General features: G+C 28.4%; 1 protein-coding gene and 1 non-coding gene across 2 annotated transcripts; both read left to right on the forward strand.

Moving 5' to 3' along the window:
• Window positions 1-852: 852 nt before the first annotated feature.
• On the forward strand, window positions 853-924 carry TRNAP-UGG (transfer RNA proline (anticodon UGG)). The gene has a single exon. It is a non-coding gene; the product is annotated as a tRNA-Pro (tRNA).
• Window positions 925-11,912: 10,988 nt separating this feature from the next.
• On the forward strand, window positions 11,913-12,932 carry LOC129304026 (uncharacterized). The gene has a single exon (XM_054943646.1). The coding sequence runs from the start codon at window positions 12,064-12,066 to the stop codon at window positions 12,808-12,810; it is 747 nt and encodes a 248-aa protein (XP_054799621.1). The 5' UTR covers window positions 11,913-12,063; the 3' UTR covers window positions 12,811-12,932.
• Window positions 12,933-15,924: the final 2,992 nt, after the last annotated feature.

Genomic DNA, 15,924 nt, shown 5'->3' on the forward strand with positions numbered 1-15,924 from the left:
CTGTTAACAAATATTATGTCACTAACAATCATTCTGTCCTAATTTTATGCACCTAACTACAGTTTTCTCCCAGATATTTTATCTTTCTTTCACTGTCTCTAACTGTGAGGATGAATGAGTAAATTGTAAGAAATATAAAGTAGCTCGGGGCCGGCAAAACAAAGGGCAAGAAATACCGTGTAATATTGCAACTTTTACGATTGTTAATGCCTAACTAGCATTGCTTTTTTATGGCATGACCCTGACAATTTGGTTTTGTAATTGACTAATTGTTATATCCTGATCTTCTAATTGTAAATTACAAGTACCAAGTGAGCGTAAAAATGAGAGCGATTAGATATTTTGGACCAATCAATATGTATTGCTTTAGAAAGCCACTTTGTGCTTGGGAGGTCCCATATCTCCAAATGGCAACTGTCAGCTCTTCATCATTTAACAGCCAGCTGGCCTGCTTTCATTCTCAAATCTCGCTTTTCCGATGATAGCACCTAACCCATTTATTTTCTTCAGTTACAAGGATTGAGAAATTCCATTTAAGCCTCTGAGGCCATCACAGACTAAAAAAAACATCTTTATTGCAATCACAACCTCTAACAGGCAAACGCTGTGTTAAAGCTGGATGGGGCTGTAAACTTGGCAGCTTTTGTTCAAGAAAACATTAAAAGGAAGAACTTTCAGATGAACGAAATTAAATTACGGAGATCTTGTAATGATGGTCGTGCCAGTGAATTGGCATTCTTCCATCAAACTTCAATTATGATGACAGCTCGCATTTAGTCCACGACTGTCCCACTGTGCAGTGGTCAACTTTTCTAGATCGATAATTTTTTTAATTGTCACCCAATTGCAGACGGGCATTTGGTCTAGTGGTATGATTCTCGCTTTGGGTGCGAGAGGTCCCGAGTTCGATTCTCGGAATGCCCCATTTTGTCCTCCTTTTTTATCTTTTGGCAAACTGTGGCCGGTGGAAATGTTCAGAAGAAGTCAGCGTCAGCACTCAGTGGAACATGTGAAAACCAGTGAGCATAAATTATGAAGTTGACTTTTGGATTGTCCATGAAATTAAAGGACGCCCTGTTGTTTTGACCACGGCGGGTTTACTTGAGTTTTAATATATAGCCAATCTCTGATATTCGTCATATATAAATAAACATATGTAGTCAAGGCTCCTTGGCACGCAAGGAAATTAAGTTATAGTTTGCTTCAACCACATGAAACTTCATCTCATAGATGACTCGCTCAAAAAGAAGGGACACTAAACAATTGTTGAATTGTTTCTCTTCTTTTCTTTTTCTCATATTAAGGTCAAAGGGACAAACCAAGAGTCTCATAATTTCACATTCTCATCAGCGGCGACCCCAATCTATATTCTCTCTATATGCTCTTGAAGAGAATGTATTGAGATTTACTTATAAAAATTAATCTAGTTACTAAAAATTTGGTTCATATTTTATAAAATTGTAAGACTAGATCTTGTTGTTGTTATGAAGAATTTGTTAAGTACTTTTAGCAGCGTTCTTCGAATCTGGACACATGCATTGATATTAGTAAATTTTTGAGACTCAACTCAATAAAAAATAATTTATTTATATATGTATATATAAAAGAATGTTGGCTGAGATGTAATATAATATTAACATACTTGGAAATCAAGTATTCTCATTACAGTTTTATTCAGTTATTCTGACTATTTCAAGTAGACTTTCTAATTTCTGCGAAGGAATTTTAGAAGACCATTAACTTTTGAGTTTTTACTATGCGAAGCTGCAGCTTAAATAATGAAGTCTTACCAATTATTCCTTAGAATAGATATTGGATTTTTACTATGATTGCAAAAAGCGAAGACCATTGCAGAACGTTATATATCCTATAGCATATCATAATACAGGAAAGGGTCTCTTAGAGTTTCTGGTCAAAGCTTCTGTGCTATAAGGAAGGATACGCGCGTGTCATCGATTTACTCTCGAGGATTCGGTCAGTGCATGCATGTGCTCGAAAAGTTCCTACTTTGACTCATGAAAATTTACTATACAACTATATTTACGAAAAAATTTAAATGGTCTTTCTTATTGTATTTGTAACTTTTAATAAAATCATCATAAATAGGACAACACATGAAGATGAAATATAAAATTTATAAGAAGCCATTTAGTTTAATGCTGTCACATGTATGCGCAAATCAATATCATATGGTAATTCTTGAGAAATTATATTTTTATTGAAAAGTTCCTTAAAAATTCCCAACGCCACTGGCTAGTGGCTGGGAGAGCTAATTTGTTAAAGGTTTTTTTTTTTTTTCAAAACAATGCAAATGTCAAAATAAACATTCCGAGTTATAAAAATACGAAAAACAAAAAAAGTCATGTGATATAATTAAGGTCAATCCGTCAATGAATCTTATTTACTCAAAACATATTATAGGCTAATAATTAATAACTTTTATCTAATTAATATTACCTTGTCTGAAAAGAAAATCCAAAATTTTTTGTTTGAAAGATCATATAGGAATAATATGGACTCTTGCTATGCCTTGACAATATATACGTAAGAGTTTGCTCCTAATTTGAAAGTAAAATGATGGTTGGGAGATGTATGGAGAAGATGATGATTATTTGTAGAATGGATATTATATTGTTGTAGTACTATTAAAATAATTATTATTACTATCTTCTTATAAATAATTTCAACTATCATGTTTTTAAAATTAAATTAATTTTAAAAAATGATTCCAGTAATTTCTTGTCTCTTTTTAAGTTAATTGCGCTTTCTTCTTTAAATCACACATTTCGCTATTGTAAAGGCATTAGATAAAATAGTTATTTCTCGCCATCATAAATGTAGGCGGAGATGCCTCTATGAAGAGCAAAAGAAATAGAGATGAAAAAGAAAGTTGTACGTTTCGTCTTCAATATGTGAGCAATATTTTCTTCTAAGCTTAATTTATCACCACATATTTCAATCTTTAGTTGCAAGTTGGATTAATGATGAATTTCCTTCCAAATACAATAAAAACCTTTGAATATGGTTTGCACTTCCAATACTTAAGCCAAGATGATTTTCATAAAGTGATGATTTAACTTTATTTCTAGTATGCTCAAAGAATAAAGGCAATTAGTTTCAATAGATGGATGTTCAAAATAAGTGATGGTGAGAAATATTTATAGATATTGAAATGATGCCCTAAAGTAATATCTTTTAAATAATAAAACTCTCTTTAAAAGTTATTATCAATGTTAGTTCATAACCCTTATATTGATTCATAAATAATTTATGTTAATTTATAAACAACGTTATGTTAATTCACAAACATTCCTATATTAGTTTATGAACTTACATAATTTATTAATTAATATTAACTAAGGATTATTTATTATAAGTTTTCATGAAAAGAAACATTCTTTTAATACATAAAATTTTCCTGAAGTACATTTCTTTTCACCAAGTGACACTTTTTAGATTTATAAAACTCCATAGGTGCTTTTAGAATTTAGAAAGATATGACCTTGATGGCTACAACTCTCGACATAATCATTCATAAAAAAACTCTTAAATGTATAAGGATAAAACTCCTTAATTTATAAGGACATACTTCTTTAAAAAGAGATCTTTTCATTTTAAAAATATTACAACAATATCTATATATATGTAATATAATTTGTAAAAATAGTGACTCTTCTTATTAATTCTAATATATGATATATCTATACAAGGGGAAAATATCTATCAAGATGTATCAGAGAATAAAACAAAAATCTATTAAAGAATAAAATAATAATAAAAAATAAAATAGTTATAACCACCCCAACTATACAAAATAATATATATATATAATAAAAAATAAAAAATATAATATTACTCTATGTTATTCCCACAAGTTGGAGAATCGTATGTTATTCATATCCAACTTAGATAGGAGATCATTGAAAGGACCATCTCCAAGAAGCTTAGTGTAGATGTCAACAATTTGATCCTCTGAACAAATAGGAAGCAAATGGATGATGCCAATTTGAAGTTTATCATGAGTAAAATGACAACACAACTTGATATACTTAGTACACTCATAAAAAATAAGATTAAAGAAAATATAAAGAGTAGGTTGATTATCACAAAAGATTAGTGCAGGAGAAAGAAGAGAGATAAAAAAAATAAAAGTCTTGTAACAAAAAAAAATAACCATTATAACTCGTGAATCACAGAAGTGATGGCATGATATTCAACTTTGGAAGGGGAACGAGAAGCAGTGGATTTTTTCTTCAAGCATTAGGAAATCAAAGCTTTGTCAAGGAAAACATAAAAGCCGGAGCAGTGAGAATCAACATAATTAGCCCAATTAGAGTCAAGGAAAGCCAAGTGAATGGCAGAGAGGTAGAAGAAAACGACAGCTGAGTAGCTCTAACAGCGAGTATACAAGCATCCAAAACAATCATAACAGTGCGAGAGGAAAAATAATGAAAAGGAAATTTCATTGCCCTAGTACCATAATACAATTCATGAAAATAGTGATTTGTCTTGTTAATTTTAATGTGAGATATATTTATATAAGAAAAAAATATATTAGAGAATAAAATAAATATATATAAAAATAAAAAAATAAAAGAGTTATAACCACTTTAATTATACAGAATAATATATATAATTAAAAATTTAATATTGTCCTATGTTAATATATATGCACCCACACTCAAGAAATAATACAAGAAGAATGACAATAAATTTTTAAAATAGAGAATTTATGATACTTATGTTTCTGATAAAATTTTTAAGAAAATAAATCATAAATATTGATTTAGATAATTGTAAACAGGTTTCCGGTTGTAAATTGAGAATTTAAATATCTTATTTAATTACAATTAAAAATTTTAAATTTGCAACTTTTTAAATTAATATTCATAACTAATTTTATAGAAAATTTTGTTAGGAATCAAATTGTAATGAATTCATTATTTTAATTTTAAATCTTAATATCATTCTCTCTCTTTTTTTTTACAACAAATTTTAATGTCAATCTCCCAAACATATGGCGTGCATATATCTCAATTGAATGTGACGATTATTTCTCACCAATGATTTTGTTGAGATGTGCTAAATAGAAGTATCGGTGTAGTTTCGTCTTGTTTTCCGGTTTTTTTTTTTGGCCAAACCTATAGTTTCGTCTTGTAACCAATTACCCTATGCGATTATTTGATTTATTGCTATGCAACGTTGTTTTATTTTCCTCAGCATGTAAATTTTTAGGATTAACGAACAAAAAAAAACTTTAAAGTATTGTCTGAAAAGAGTTTTCAATCCTGACTTTTAAAATATATAAAATAAATCATAAATTTTTAAATTCTTAATAAAATAAATCTTGATGTTAAATTTTTTAACGATGTTACTGTTTATGCAGGTACTGTTCACCGTGAGCCCCAGTTAATGCTGATATATTATTATGAATTAGCGGCACAAATTTTAAATATTATGTTAGTAGCGTTCTGAACTCTGAGCTATTATATTAGTAGCATTTAGATCTTAAATTTTAAAATTTTGAGCAAATTACTCCCACCGTTTTGTATAAAATATTGATTATTATGTAGATCAAATTAGTCTTAGTATGATTCGCCGCTGTGAATGCATTGTTGGCTATGACAAACAACCTATAATTTGTGAAATGATGGTTTTTGTCTCCTTTTTTTGCAATATTTTTTAAATAATAGTATCTCATACTTCTGTATACTCTATAACTCTAATTTAATATTATTTTAAATAATTTTTATTTTTAATGATAAAAAATTGGGAATGATAAAAAATTGGGATCCCATTTGAAAAGAAGTTCAAATATTATATAATTTTAATTAATCAATTAATTTGAATTTTAAATTTATTGATAAAATCATCAACTTTCGCATCTATCGTCAATAAAATTCTATGATACTTAAATTTCTTTTCAAATAGAATTCTAAATTTTTAACATTAAATAAATAAATATTAAATAATTTTAATTAATCAATTAATTTGAATTTTAAAATTATTGATAAAATTATCAGCTTTCGCATTTATCGTCTTTCAAACGGGATCCCAAATTTTTACCATTAAATAAATAAATATTATATAATTTTAATTAATCAATTAATTTGAGTTTTAAATTTGGTGATGAAATCATCAACTTTTGCACCTATCGTATGTAAAATCCCATGATACTTAAACTTCTTTTCAAATGAGATCTCAAATTTTTACTATTAAATAAATAAACATTATATAATTTTAATTAATCGATTAATTTAAGTTTTAAATTCGGTGATGAAATTATCAACTTTCGCATCTATAGTATGTAAAATCCCATGATACTTAAATTGCTTTTCAAATGGGATCCCAAATTTTTACTATTAAATAAATAAATATTAGATAATTTTAATTAACCGGTTAATTTGAGTTTTAAATTCATTAATGAAAGCATCAACTTCGCATATATCGTCTGTAAAATCCTATGATACTTAAACTTCTTTTTAAATGGGATCCCAAATTTTCACCATTAAATAAATAAACATTAATCAAAATAAGACTAAATTAAAGTTATAGAGAATACGGAAACATGAAATACCAATCACTTGAAAATATTGCAAAAAAAGAGGGCAAAAAAGTCATTTCACAAAATTATAGGTCATTCGCCACGGTCAACGATGCATCCACCGCGACGAACCATGTTGAAAGTAATTTGATCTGCATAATAGTCAACATTCTATACATAAATGACGGGAGTAATTTGCTTAAAATTTTAAAATTTAAAGTCTAAAACATTACTAACATAATAATTCAAAGTTCAAAACACTACAAATAATAATTTAGGATCTATTGTACTAATTCACAATGACATGTTAGTATTAATTGGGACTCACGGTGAACATTTCCTTGTGAACAATAGTGGCGGTAAAAAATTTAACGGTTAGGGTTCATTTTACTATAAATTTAAAAGTTCAGAGTTTATTTTATATATTTTAAAAGTTCGGGATTGAAAGCGCTTTTCAGGCAGTATTTTAGAATTTATTTTTCTCATTAACCTAATTTTTTATTTAAATATTTCATCATGACAATATTTAATATCTTCCCTTATAGATTTTGTTTGCAAAATTTTTTTGCATGCCTTTATTTCCTGTCCACACAATTTATTATTTATACCTTCGTTGAGTGAATGCCAAACTCACCCTACTCTAATTATTTTCGTTTTCAAGTCATTTAGTAATTATTGAGAGGTCAATTTTGGTTCTTGTTTACTTCTTCAATAGTTCAATATTCCATGCTCATGCTCTAGAGTTGTGGATTTTAATCTATGGGTAGTTTAAGTTGTAACGAAACTTTAATAAACTTTGAAGCAATTATGTATGATTCCTCGTAGTCTTACCTTCTAACATTTAAAGTTAAACCCCAATCTTTAATTTTGTTTTTTAAAATCCATTGCCATTAATTTACTGTTATTTTACTAATATAGTTATTACCATATCATATTAATGCAATACACATGACACATGACATGAAAAAAAATATTTTTTATTATTTTTAACACAATTTAAGGTGGGACAAAATTGTAATTTTCACTTTTAATACATATGATGATGGTTCTCATTTTTTTTAGTTGAAAGACATTATTCTCATTGTTCACAAATACAATTTAAGATAAAATTATAATTTTATTATTATTTATCAATTAAAACAGCGTTTTATATTAAATAAATGAAAATAAAAATATCTAAAAGTTGAAAGAATGTTTTAATTGATAAATATTTATAAAATTATAATTTTTTTAAATTTTATTATCTATAAATAATGAGAATAATATCTCTCAACTAAAAAAATAAGAGCATTGTCATGTGTGTTAAAAGTAAAAATTATAATTTCACCCCTCCTTAAATTGTGTTAAAAGCAATAAAAATATTTTTTCATGTCATGTGCAGTGTATATTGCATTAATCTAACATGACAATAACTATATTAATAAAATAATAGTTAATTAATGGTAGAGATTTTTAAAAAATAAAATGAAAGGTTAGAAGGTTAATTTTAAATGTTCAAAGATGAAAAAGTCATGTACAACTATATCAAAATTTAAAAAAAAATATACATTTTAACCAAAAAAAGTAATTTAAATTGCGTGTGAATTTAGGCAAAATCTATAATGAAATATTGATATTTGTAATTTAATTGAAAAAAATAAGGTTTATGAGGTTAAATAAGGCACCTTTGATTTAGCTCATATATCATCATGAATAGAGCTAATAATTTGAGCCAAGCTCGAACAAACCCAAAAAAGTTCAGGTCGAGCTTAGTAAAATATATTTTTTAATGTTCAAGCCTATTTAGAGCAGTCTAAATGCTGAAAAAATTCAAACCATGCCTGATCTAATTTGGACTTAACTTGAATGTCAGAACAAAAAATTAGTTTTTAAAAAATATGTAATATATTAAATATTAGTTCATTATAAATTTAAAAATCATATATTTGAGTACATTAGCATAGATATTTTCTCAAAAAATAAAAAATAATTTCATTATTATTTTTTAACATTTTTAACCCATAAAATATCTCAAAAATATTATTTAAAATATATTTTAATCTTGATTTTTAAACTTTAAGACCATAATTTCTTTAAAAAATTTTGAGTCCTCTATGTTTTTAAGTATCATAAAAAAGTATATCTTATATTTTTGATAAAATAAAAGTAGTTAATTTTAAAGCAAATAATTAAAATTTATTTAAAAATAAAAAATATTTTTTACAATTTAAGTATTCAGGGCTAGCATTAAAAGGTTGGTACTAGGCTTATCTATAAGTTTGGTTTATTTAGATTGCCCTGAATAAACTCAGTTTGAATTCAACTCTAATAAATCTAACCTATTCTAATCATGCGTCAAGACTTGAAATTTACTAATACTCCTACTATTTCAAATTATAAGATAAAGTTAATTATAGATATATCATTACATTAAAATATAAGATAATTTAAAAAAAAAGTTTTATTAATATTACCCTTCAAGTGATAAAGAATTAAAATGATATTGTAACATAATGATTAAATATATAAAGATGTTTTTAAAAAATTTATAATTTTATTTTAAAAAATAAATTTATAATGTATCGTTATTATAATTTATTAATATATGTAATTTTTTTTATTTTATTTTATAATTTAAAATGAAGGAAGGATATTGTAAATCGGATTATTGTATAATTACCAACACGGCAACATCAATGACGGTATTGACGATGACCTTGTAGGACTCGCAATCAGAGTGCAGCATTGGCTGCAGGTATTTATTTTAAATAATTAAATTAAAAAACGGAAAGATGAGAACAATGCGCAGCAGCGTGCGTCTAGTTTTTTTGTTTGTATCTATTGATAACAAAAAATTTCAATTGCAAACTGTCGAATAATTTCTATGAATAATCAGATGTTAATTATGCGCATTATGGGATATTTAAAAATGTAGATCACATCAGTTTGAAAGTATCCCATATTTTAAACTTTCAATCAGCTGGTTACATTACAAAATACTAATCGTGTACTGCAAAAATATTAAGAGACTCTTGAAAATATGAATTTTCTAAGAAATAAATACGACTATATACACTATGAAATATATAAAAAAGTCTGTCTCAGAAACAAACTGATAAGAATTCAGACTTTGAAACCAAATAAATTGATGGTTACATCAGTGAATGGATAGATGCTGGGTCATTGTTATTAGTTATTACTGTAACAAAAAATAGGTCCCACATTTTTTTTCGTTGCCCAACTGCTCTTGTAGTGTTGCACGTGCCGTTTAATCTCAGCCAGCGTCCTTCTCGATCATGTTTATTTACTCGCTAATAATTTCGGTAAGCTACAGCAAAATTTATCTTTTATTCTGTAATGCCCCTTTACCTCAAATTAATTTATCTTTATTATTTTCTTAAAAAATTTTATCGTTATTATTTTTTTAAAGAAATATTTCCTCATATGACATTTGACTTAGTATTGAAAGAATTAACTTCGGCCAGAAAGAAAGAATTAACTAACAATTTGACAAAACAAATAAACAATTATTATTTTTCTACAATATAAAATTAATATAATTTCAGTGTCAAGCAAAAAACGGTTAAGCTGATAGTACCTTCTAAGAAAAAATTATGACTTTTTTTTTAGGCTTTTGCACACATAGCTAATATCATAAAATCAAGTAAAACAAATAACTTATCTTTCTTAAATTTCAAAAATAAATTTTTTAATATTTAATTTATAATTAATTTACAAAACAACCCTTTTAATATCTGCTTTTTGCATATACTAGAAGATTCAAAATGCAAGAAATTTTTGGGATTAAATGCAATGAATGCGAGATATATAGTCTAAAATAGCATATTTTAGAGATGAATGCGACAGAGAATATGGAACTGGGTGTAAGGTAGACAAATGCGCGATAGTAGAGCAGTGTGAGCGAGCCATAGTCACAATCGTAAGAGACAAACGCAAGGTGAGATATATCAATGGTACTCGAAGAAACAGAGCACGTCAGTGAGAAAATGGAGCAACATATTCATAATTTTTTATTTTATTAATTTAAATATTTGATTCTTTGTGATAAACAAAGGGTCTACACTTTTTTGTGCACTATGTTTAATCCATTTTAGGTAAATAATTATGTATTTTTCATGTTTTGCTATACTATATCGTTGATATACTTCTATATATCACTGATATAATATCATTGATTAATATAATTAGACAGTCAGACATAAACTTATTTATTAGTGATATACATATGTATATCAATGATGTAGTATCGCAGATCAACAACATAAAAAATACATAATGAATTAAGCACAATTCGCAAAAAAATTGATGTCACCGAGAATGTGAAAATGTTAAAAATCTGATGATAGATAATAAATTTTAGCCTAGTCTTCTCCTTCTAGAAATGAAGATTTCTCTTCAATGTCTAGTGTTCTCTTCATAATGTTGTTGGGAAAAATAGAGAGGGACTGAGAAGAAAAGTTTTACGATAAAGAAAGGTACTATAAATTTTATATTTAAAGAAAAAAAGAAATGATTTAGAGAGAAAAAAAGCAAAAATTTAGTCAGTTAATAATTATTTATAATAGATATATTATATTTTAATAATAAATTTAATCTGAAAATAAAAAAATACATATAATTGATTTTATGAATGAGCCATATTCTAAAATATTTAAGAATCTCATTCTTAATTCATGGGAGCTGTTTTTTTTGAAGCCATTAAGCTAATTTCCTCCCCTTTTTTTCATAAAATAATAAAGATAATTAAAAATTTTATTTTAACGGAAAATAAATTTAAGAATACTATCTTCTTAAAAAATATTATGTATCAATTCTTTTCTTGTACTATAATTTCATTTAAATTTTTGTTTCCTGTATTCTTAAATTGAAATTCAAAGTGAAATTAGCAACAATTAAAATATACATTACCACTTGCCATATTGAAATAAAAAGGCACTTTTTGTTGAATTTTGGTTTTGTCTTTTTACCTGCACTTAATGAGATTTAAATTTAAATATCCCGTTAAGTATAATTAATGTTAAGGAGACAAGATGAATTTAAATAAAATGAAATGTGAAGGTAAAATTAAAAGATTGCGAATATATTTGTTTTATTTTTATAACGCAATCACTGTGAAAATCACTGCACCTTACACACATTACATTATGTATAGAGAAGAAATCACCGTATTGTTATAGAATATAGACAGACATGAAAGAGTCAACATCTTTCTCCTCAAGCAACAGTAACATGTTTATTTTGTAATCCCCAACTCAATTTCTTCGAAGGAATAAACTAAACAGACTATGGTTTCCTGTTTCCTCCTCTCCAAGAAGTCAAAGATCAACAAAATTTCACCACGTCACGAACTTGCACATCCCATTTAATTTTAAGCCTTTTGAATTGACGTGCGAGGCCGCTTCTGGTTTGATTCAGTCCTCCCTTTGCATCTTCGAACATATATATACACTCTTTCCTCTTTCATCCTCTGTTTCAATTCAATCTACCACTTGTCTAACCAAAACCCCAAAATTTCCCTAATGCTCAAAACATTCAAGTGTGGTGCGTTTCATCACGAGGAAGAAGATGAAGCATGTCCCAGAAGCTCTGATTCGTCCACTGCAAAATCTAAAAGAGGCAAAAAACATGGCAAGTCAAGCAAGAACAACAATCCTTACTCGACGCGTGGGCTGGATAAGTTTTCTGCACTCCTAGCTGATCTGGATGAGAGGAGGCAGAAGATTTACTCGCAGGCGGACCCTCATGATATCTCTTTCGTTCGCTTCGTCTACACCGAAACAGCCGATTTCGTCCCCGTGGTGGTCAAAACGAAGAACAAGGACCCGCGGAAGCACAAGAGTGAGGAGCTGAAAGCAAGACCCGCGCCTGTAATTTCAGAGCCAAACGAAAATAATAAGCCGGCGATTGAATCTTGTGGTGCGGAAGAATCTAGACGGCGTTCCAATGCGGAATCTGATAGCAGAAAGGCGGAGAAAACGAGGGACCCTTGGAATATGTGGAGACGACCGTCGGAGTATCTGCCAGTGGTGATGATATTGATTCTAGTGTTCTTGATTGTGTTCGGACGATCTGCCGCAACTCTGTGTACATGTATTTTGTGGTATATTGTGCCGACGTTGAAGGAGAGCTCGAAATTAAGAAAGTCAGCGAAGAAGAAAGAGCACGTGAGAGGGATGAGTGAGAAGAAGGTGGAGAGTGATGAGTTGGGATCTCCGAGACCGAGGGCCGAGTCTCCGGGAAGGCACGGCCATCGGAAAAGCTGGTGAAGGTGATCTGAGATTCATTATATTCCCTTCTTTTTTGGGTCATTTTCTTGTACAGTGCCCTCTCGTCTCAATTTGGATTTTGTTTCTGTGAATACAAGTTGGTAACATGTTGTGAGCCTAAATATTTGGCGGGGTTATGGCTGATCGGATGGTAATCATCAAAGAAAATTTAATTGTATAATAGTTGTTCTGTGAGGATAAGCAGCAATGCTGCTAGATTTATGGTCAACCAATTATGGCCTTCAATTGGAGAAAATTAATAACAATAATAATACAAGCTTAAAACCTATAATTGAAATTCACCCAAAGAAGTCGAAATTTTGCACCTGGCTTGCCTGGTTTATGCCAATATGCCCCTTAATTTTTATTCCTATGAAAGCCGTGGGATCAGATTTTTATATTTGATTCAAACCCATAGAGCAGTTTAATCATTAGTCGAAGCTCCAGTATATGATTCATTTGGGATGTAAAATTTGTTGGGAAAAAAAACTTGAAATGTAAAATTTTATAAAAGCCACATTTGTGATGCTTTAAAATTGAGCAATACGAACAAAATTGTCTAATTGATTTACTTTTTAGTTAGGTGTCCTTTTTGTCTCTTGAATTTTTTTAAAAAGTCATTGGTCATTATAAACTTAAGGACTATTTAAAAAAACTACATTTTACATCCCAAAAGAATACACCCAAAAGAACTTTTTAACTTTTGAGATGTAAAATGTTGTTTGGGAGAATTTTTTTTAAACAAAAGCATATTGAATAAGCACATTTGGAGATGGGCTGAATGTGAATTTTCAAAAGCTCCAGGAGGTTACTTTTCAAACGTGAATGTAGATTTGAGCATTATATTTGACGATGATACCCTCCATTGTTTTTTTCATTCTTGCCGTGAGCGAGCTCGTGTTTTGTCACTCCATCTCCACCATTCCAGAAAAGCTCATCGCAGTGGACTATTGCTGCCTCGCTAAACTCAGGTGGCTATGACAGATCCTCCTCGACGAACTCGTGCGACCAAGCCTTGATCGAGAGAAAGTGGTGAAGAGCGATCTTCGTGCACGATGCTGATCTCCCCTCGTTTGCATTCTCTTCTTTTCTTTTCCTTTTTCCTTCGTGCGTGCCAGATGATCTGCCTTTGAAAAGTCAAAATATAATTTAAAATAAAAATGAATAAATTACCAACTTGGCCCTCCAATTTCTTAAAAACACAAAGTAATTAAAGTTAATAAATAAATCTAATGCAAGTGAACCAACTAATTTTAAAAATAAGGATAAAAATTGTCCAGTAATAAAATGGGTCAAGAAAATACAATTCTTAATGAAAAACATTTAATTTCAATAAAATATGTCAAAATTATAATTATCATAAATCAATGTCCTTTTTGATAATTGAATATTTAAAAGTACATTTCACAAGCACAAATTTTTATTAATCCAAATAATTTTCAATTTGCTAAACTGACTTTTAAAAATACATATTCAAATATAAATTTCATTACAATAATAACTTTCATTAAACTGACTTTTGTTAAATGAACTTTTATTAAACTGACTTTTGACAAATTGAAAACCAAACACATACTTAATTGGATTCATCTTCAATGCTCATAATACTAATGATCACCTTTTTTTTTTAATCACCCATGATCACCTTTGTGCTCATCATTTTGATGAGATATGAACTATTTATATTTTTATATAAATAGTCTAGATTTAACATATTATTTTATATTTATTAAATAAAAAATTATAAATCGGCAAAAAATTAATGAATTTTTTATTCTTAACGTGGTCTAAATTTAATTTAAAGGATCTAATTTGATATTATAATTTTTATATATTGGCAACCAAATGTACTTTATACAGTTTAGATTTAAAATTTTAACTTGTAATATTTAAAAAATTACTTTTATATATTTAATTTTTAATATTATATTTATCAAAATAAAAATTATAAAATATTTAATATAAATTTGGATCGTACAGAATTCATTTAAATAGTCAATATATAAGAATTATGACAATTTTAATATTAAATTAGACTCTCTAAATTAAATTTAGATCAGATTGATGATAAATATAAAATAACACTTTATATCTAAACCATTTAGATCAAAATCTTTATGATCCAAATCTCATAAGTGTGATAAGCATTGAAGACGAGTCTAACTCAACTATAGGTTAATTCTACTTTTCAATGTTAAGAGTCATTCACTTATCATCCTATTATTTTCTCATGTCTCTTCATCATTAATAGGCTAATTCTAATCCTCTTGCAATACTTCTAGATGTTGCTGTCGGCCATAAAGATGCAAAACAATGTCACCATCATCTCATGTCCACCTTTGAAGCATGAATACATGCAAATTCCTGACATGTTCGTGTTGAATACGTATCAGACACGGATGCGCGTTCAGGACGTAGAAGCGACACATCCTTTTTTCTAGTTTCAGGCAAACACGAGCAAAGACGGGATGAACATGGGCAGATACGAAACTTAGAGTTTTTTGCCTTCTTTTTTCTCATTTTCACTTCTAAAAATTAGAGTCGAAAATAAGGCAAGCTTGTGGATCATATTTAAATAAGAGTTCGAGCTTTAAAAATTATTTTTTTTCAAAAGAACTAGGCTTCAGATCCTGACCTTGATAAGTCTTGTGAAAAAAGGCTCGGGTCCGGGTGACCCTCCAAGTCCTGATAAGCCTGATTATTATATATGTATATATACACATACATACATATATTTGATTAATAATGACATAATTCGATTAATATTATTGTAGGTGATGAAAAAAGTTGTAAAGGTAATTGACATTAAATTTTCATCTCCATTTTCAACAAGTACACTTACATCCGAGGGATCTAACATTTTATTGTAGATAATAGGAATTGATGATGAGGATGATTTGGGGTTTAATTGATGAATGTATATTGTTTAGATTTCTAAATATGTTGTTCAATTTTTAAAATATTATGTGAATTTTAATTTTTTTTATTTTTTTTAACAGAACTTTCAGGCCCTGCCTTGAGCTTTTTACATAATTGTTGGACCTCAAAAAAGGAGCTAAAATGAATAATTGGGCTTAAAAGCCTAAGTCCTTAAGAGTCGGGCTCGCCTGTATT

Source organism: Prosopis cineraria, unplaced genomic scaffold (assembly GCF_029017545.1).
Source record: "Prosopis cineraria cultivar Desert tree isolate PC_DT_omini unplaced genomic scaffold, ASM2901754v1 PC2, whole genome shotgun sequence".
Classification (NCBI taxonomy): domain Eukaryota; kingdom Viridiplantae; phylum Streptophyta; class Magnoliopsida; order Fabales; family Fabaceae; genus Prosopis; species Prosopis cineraria.

What these genes read in the sequence shown, in the direction of transcription:
- LOC129304026 (XM_054943646.1), top strand. Translation starts at nt 12,064, where the DNA reads ATGCTCAAAACATTCAAGTGTGGTGCGTTTCATCACGAGGAAGAAGAT.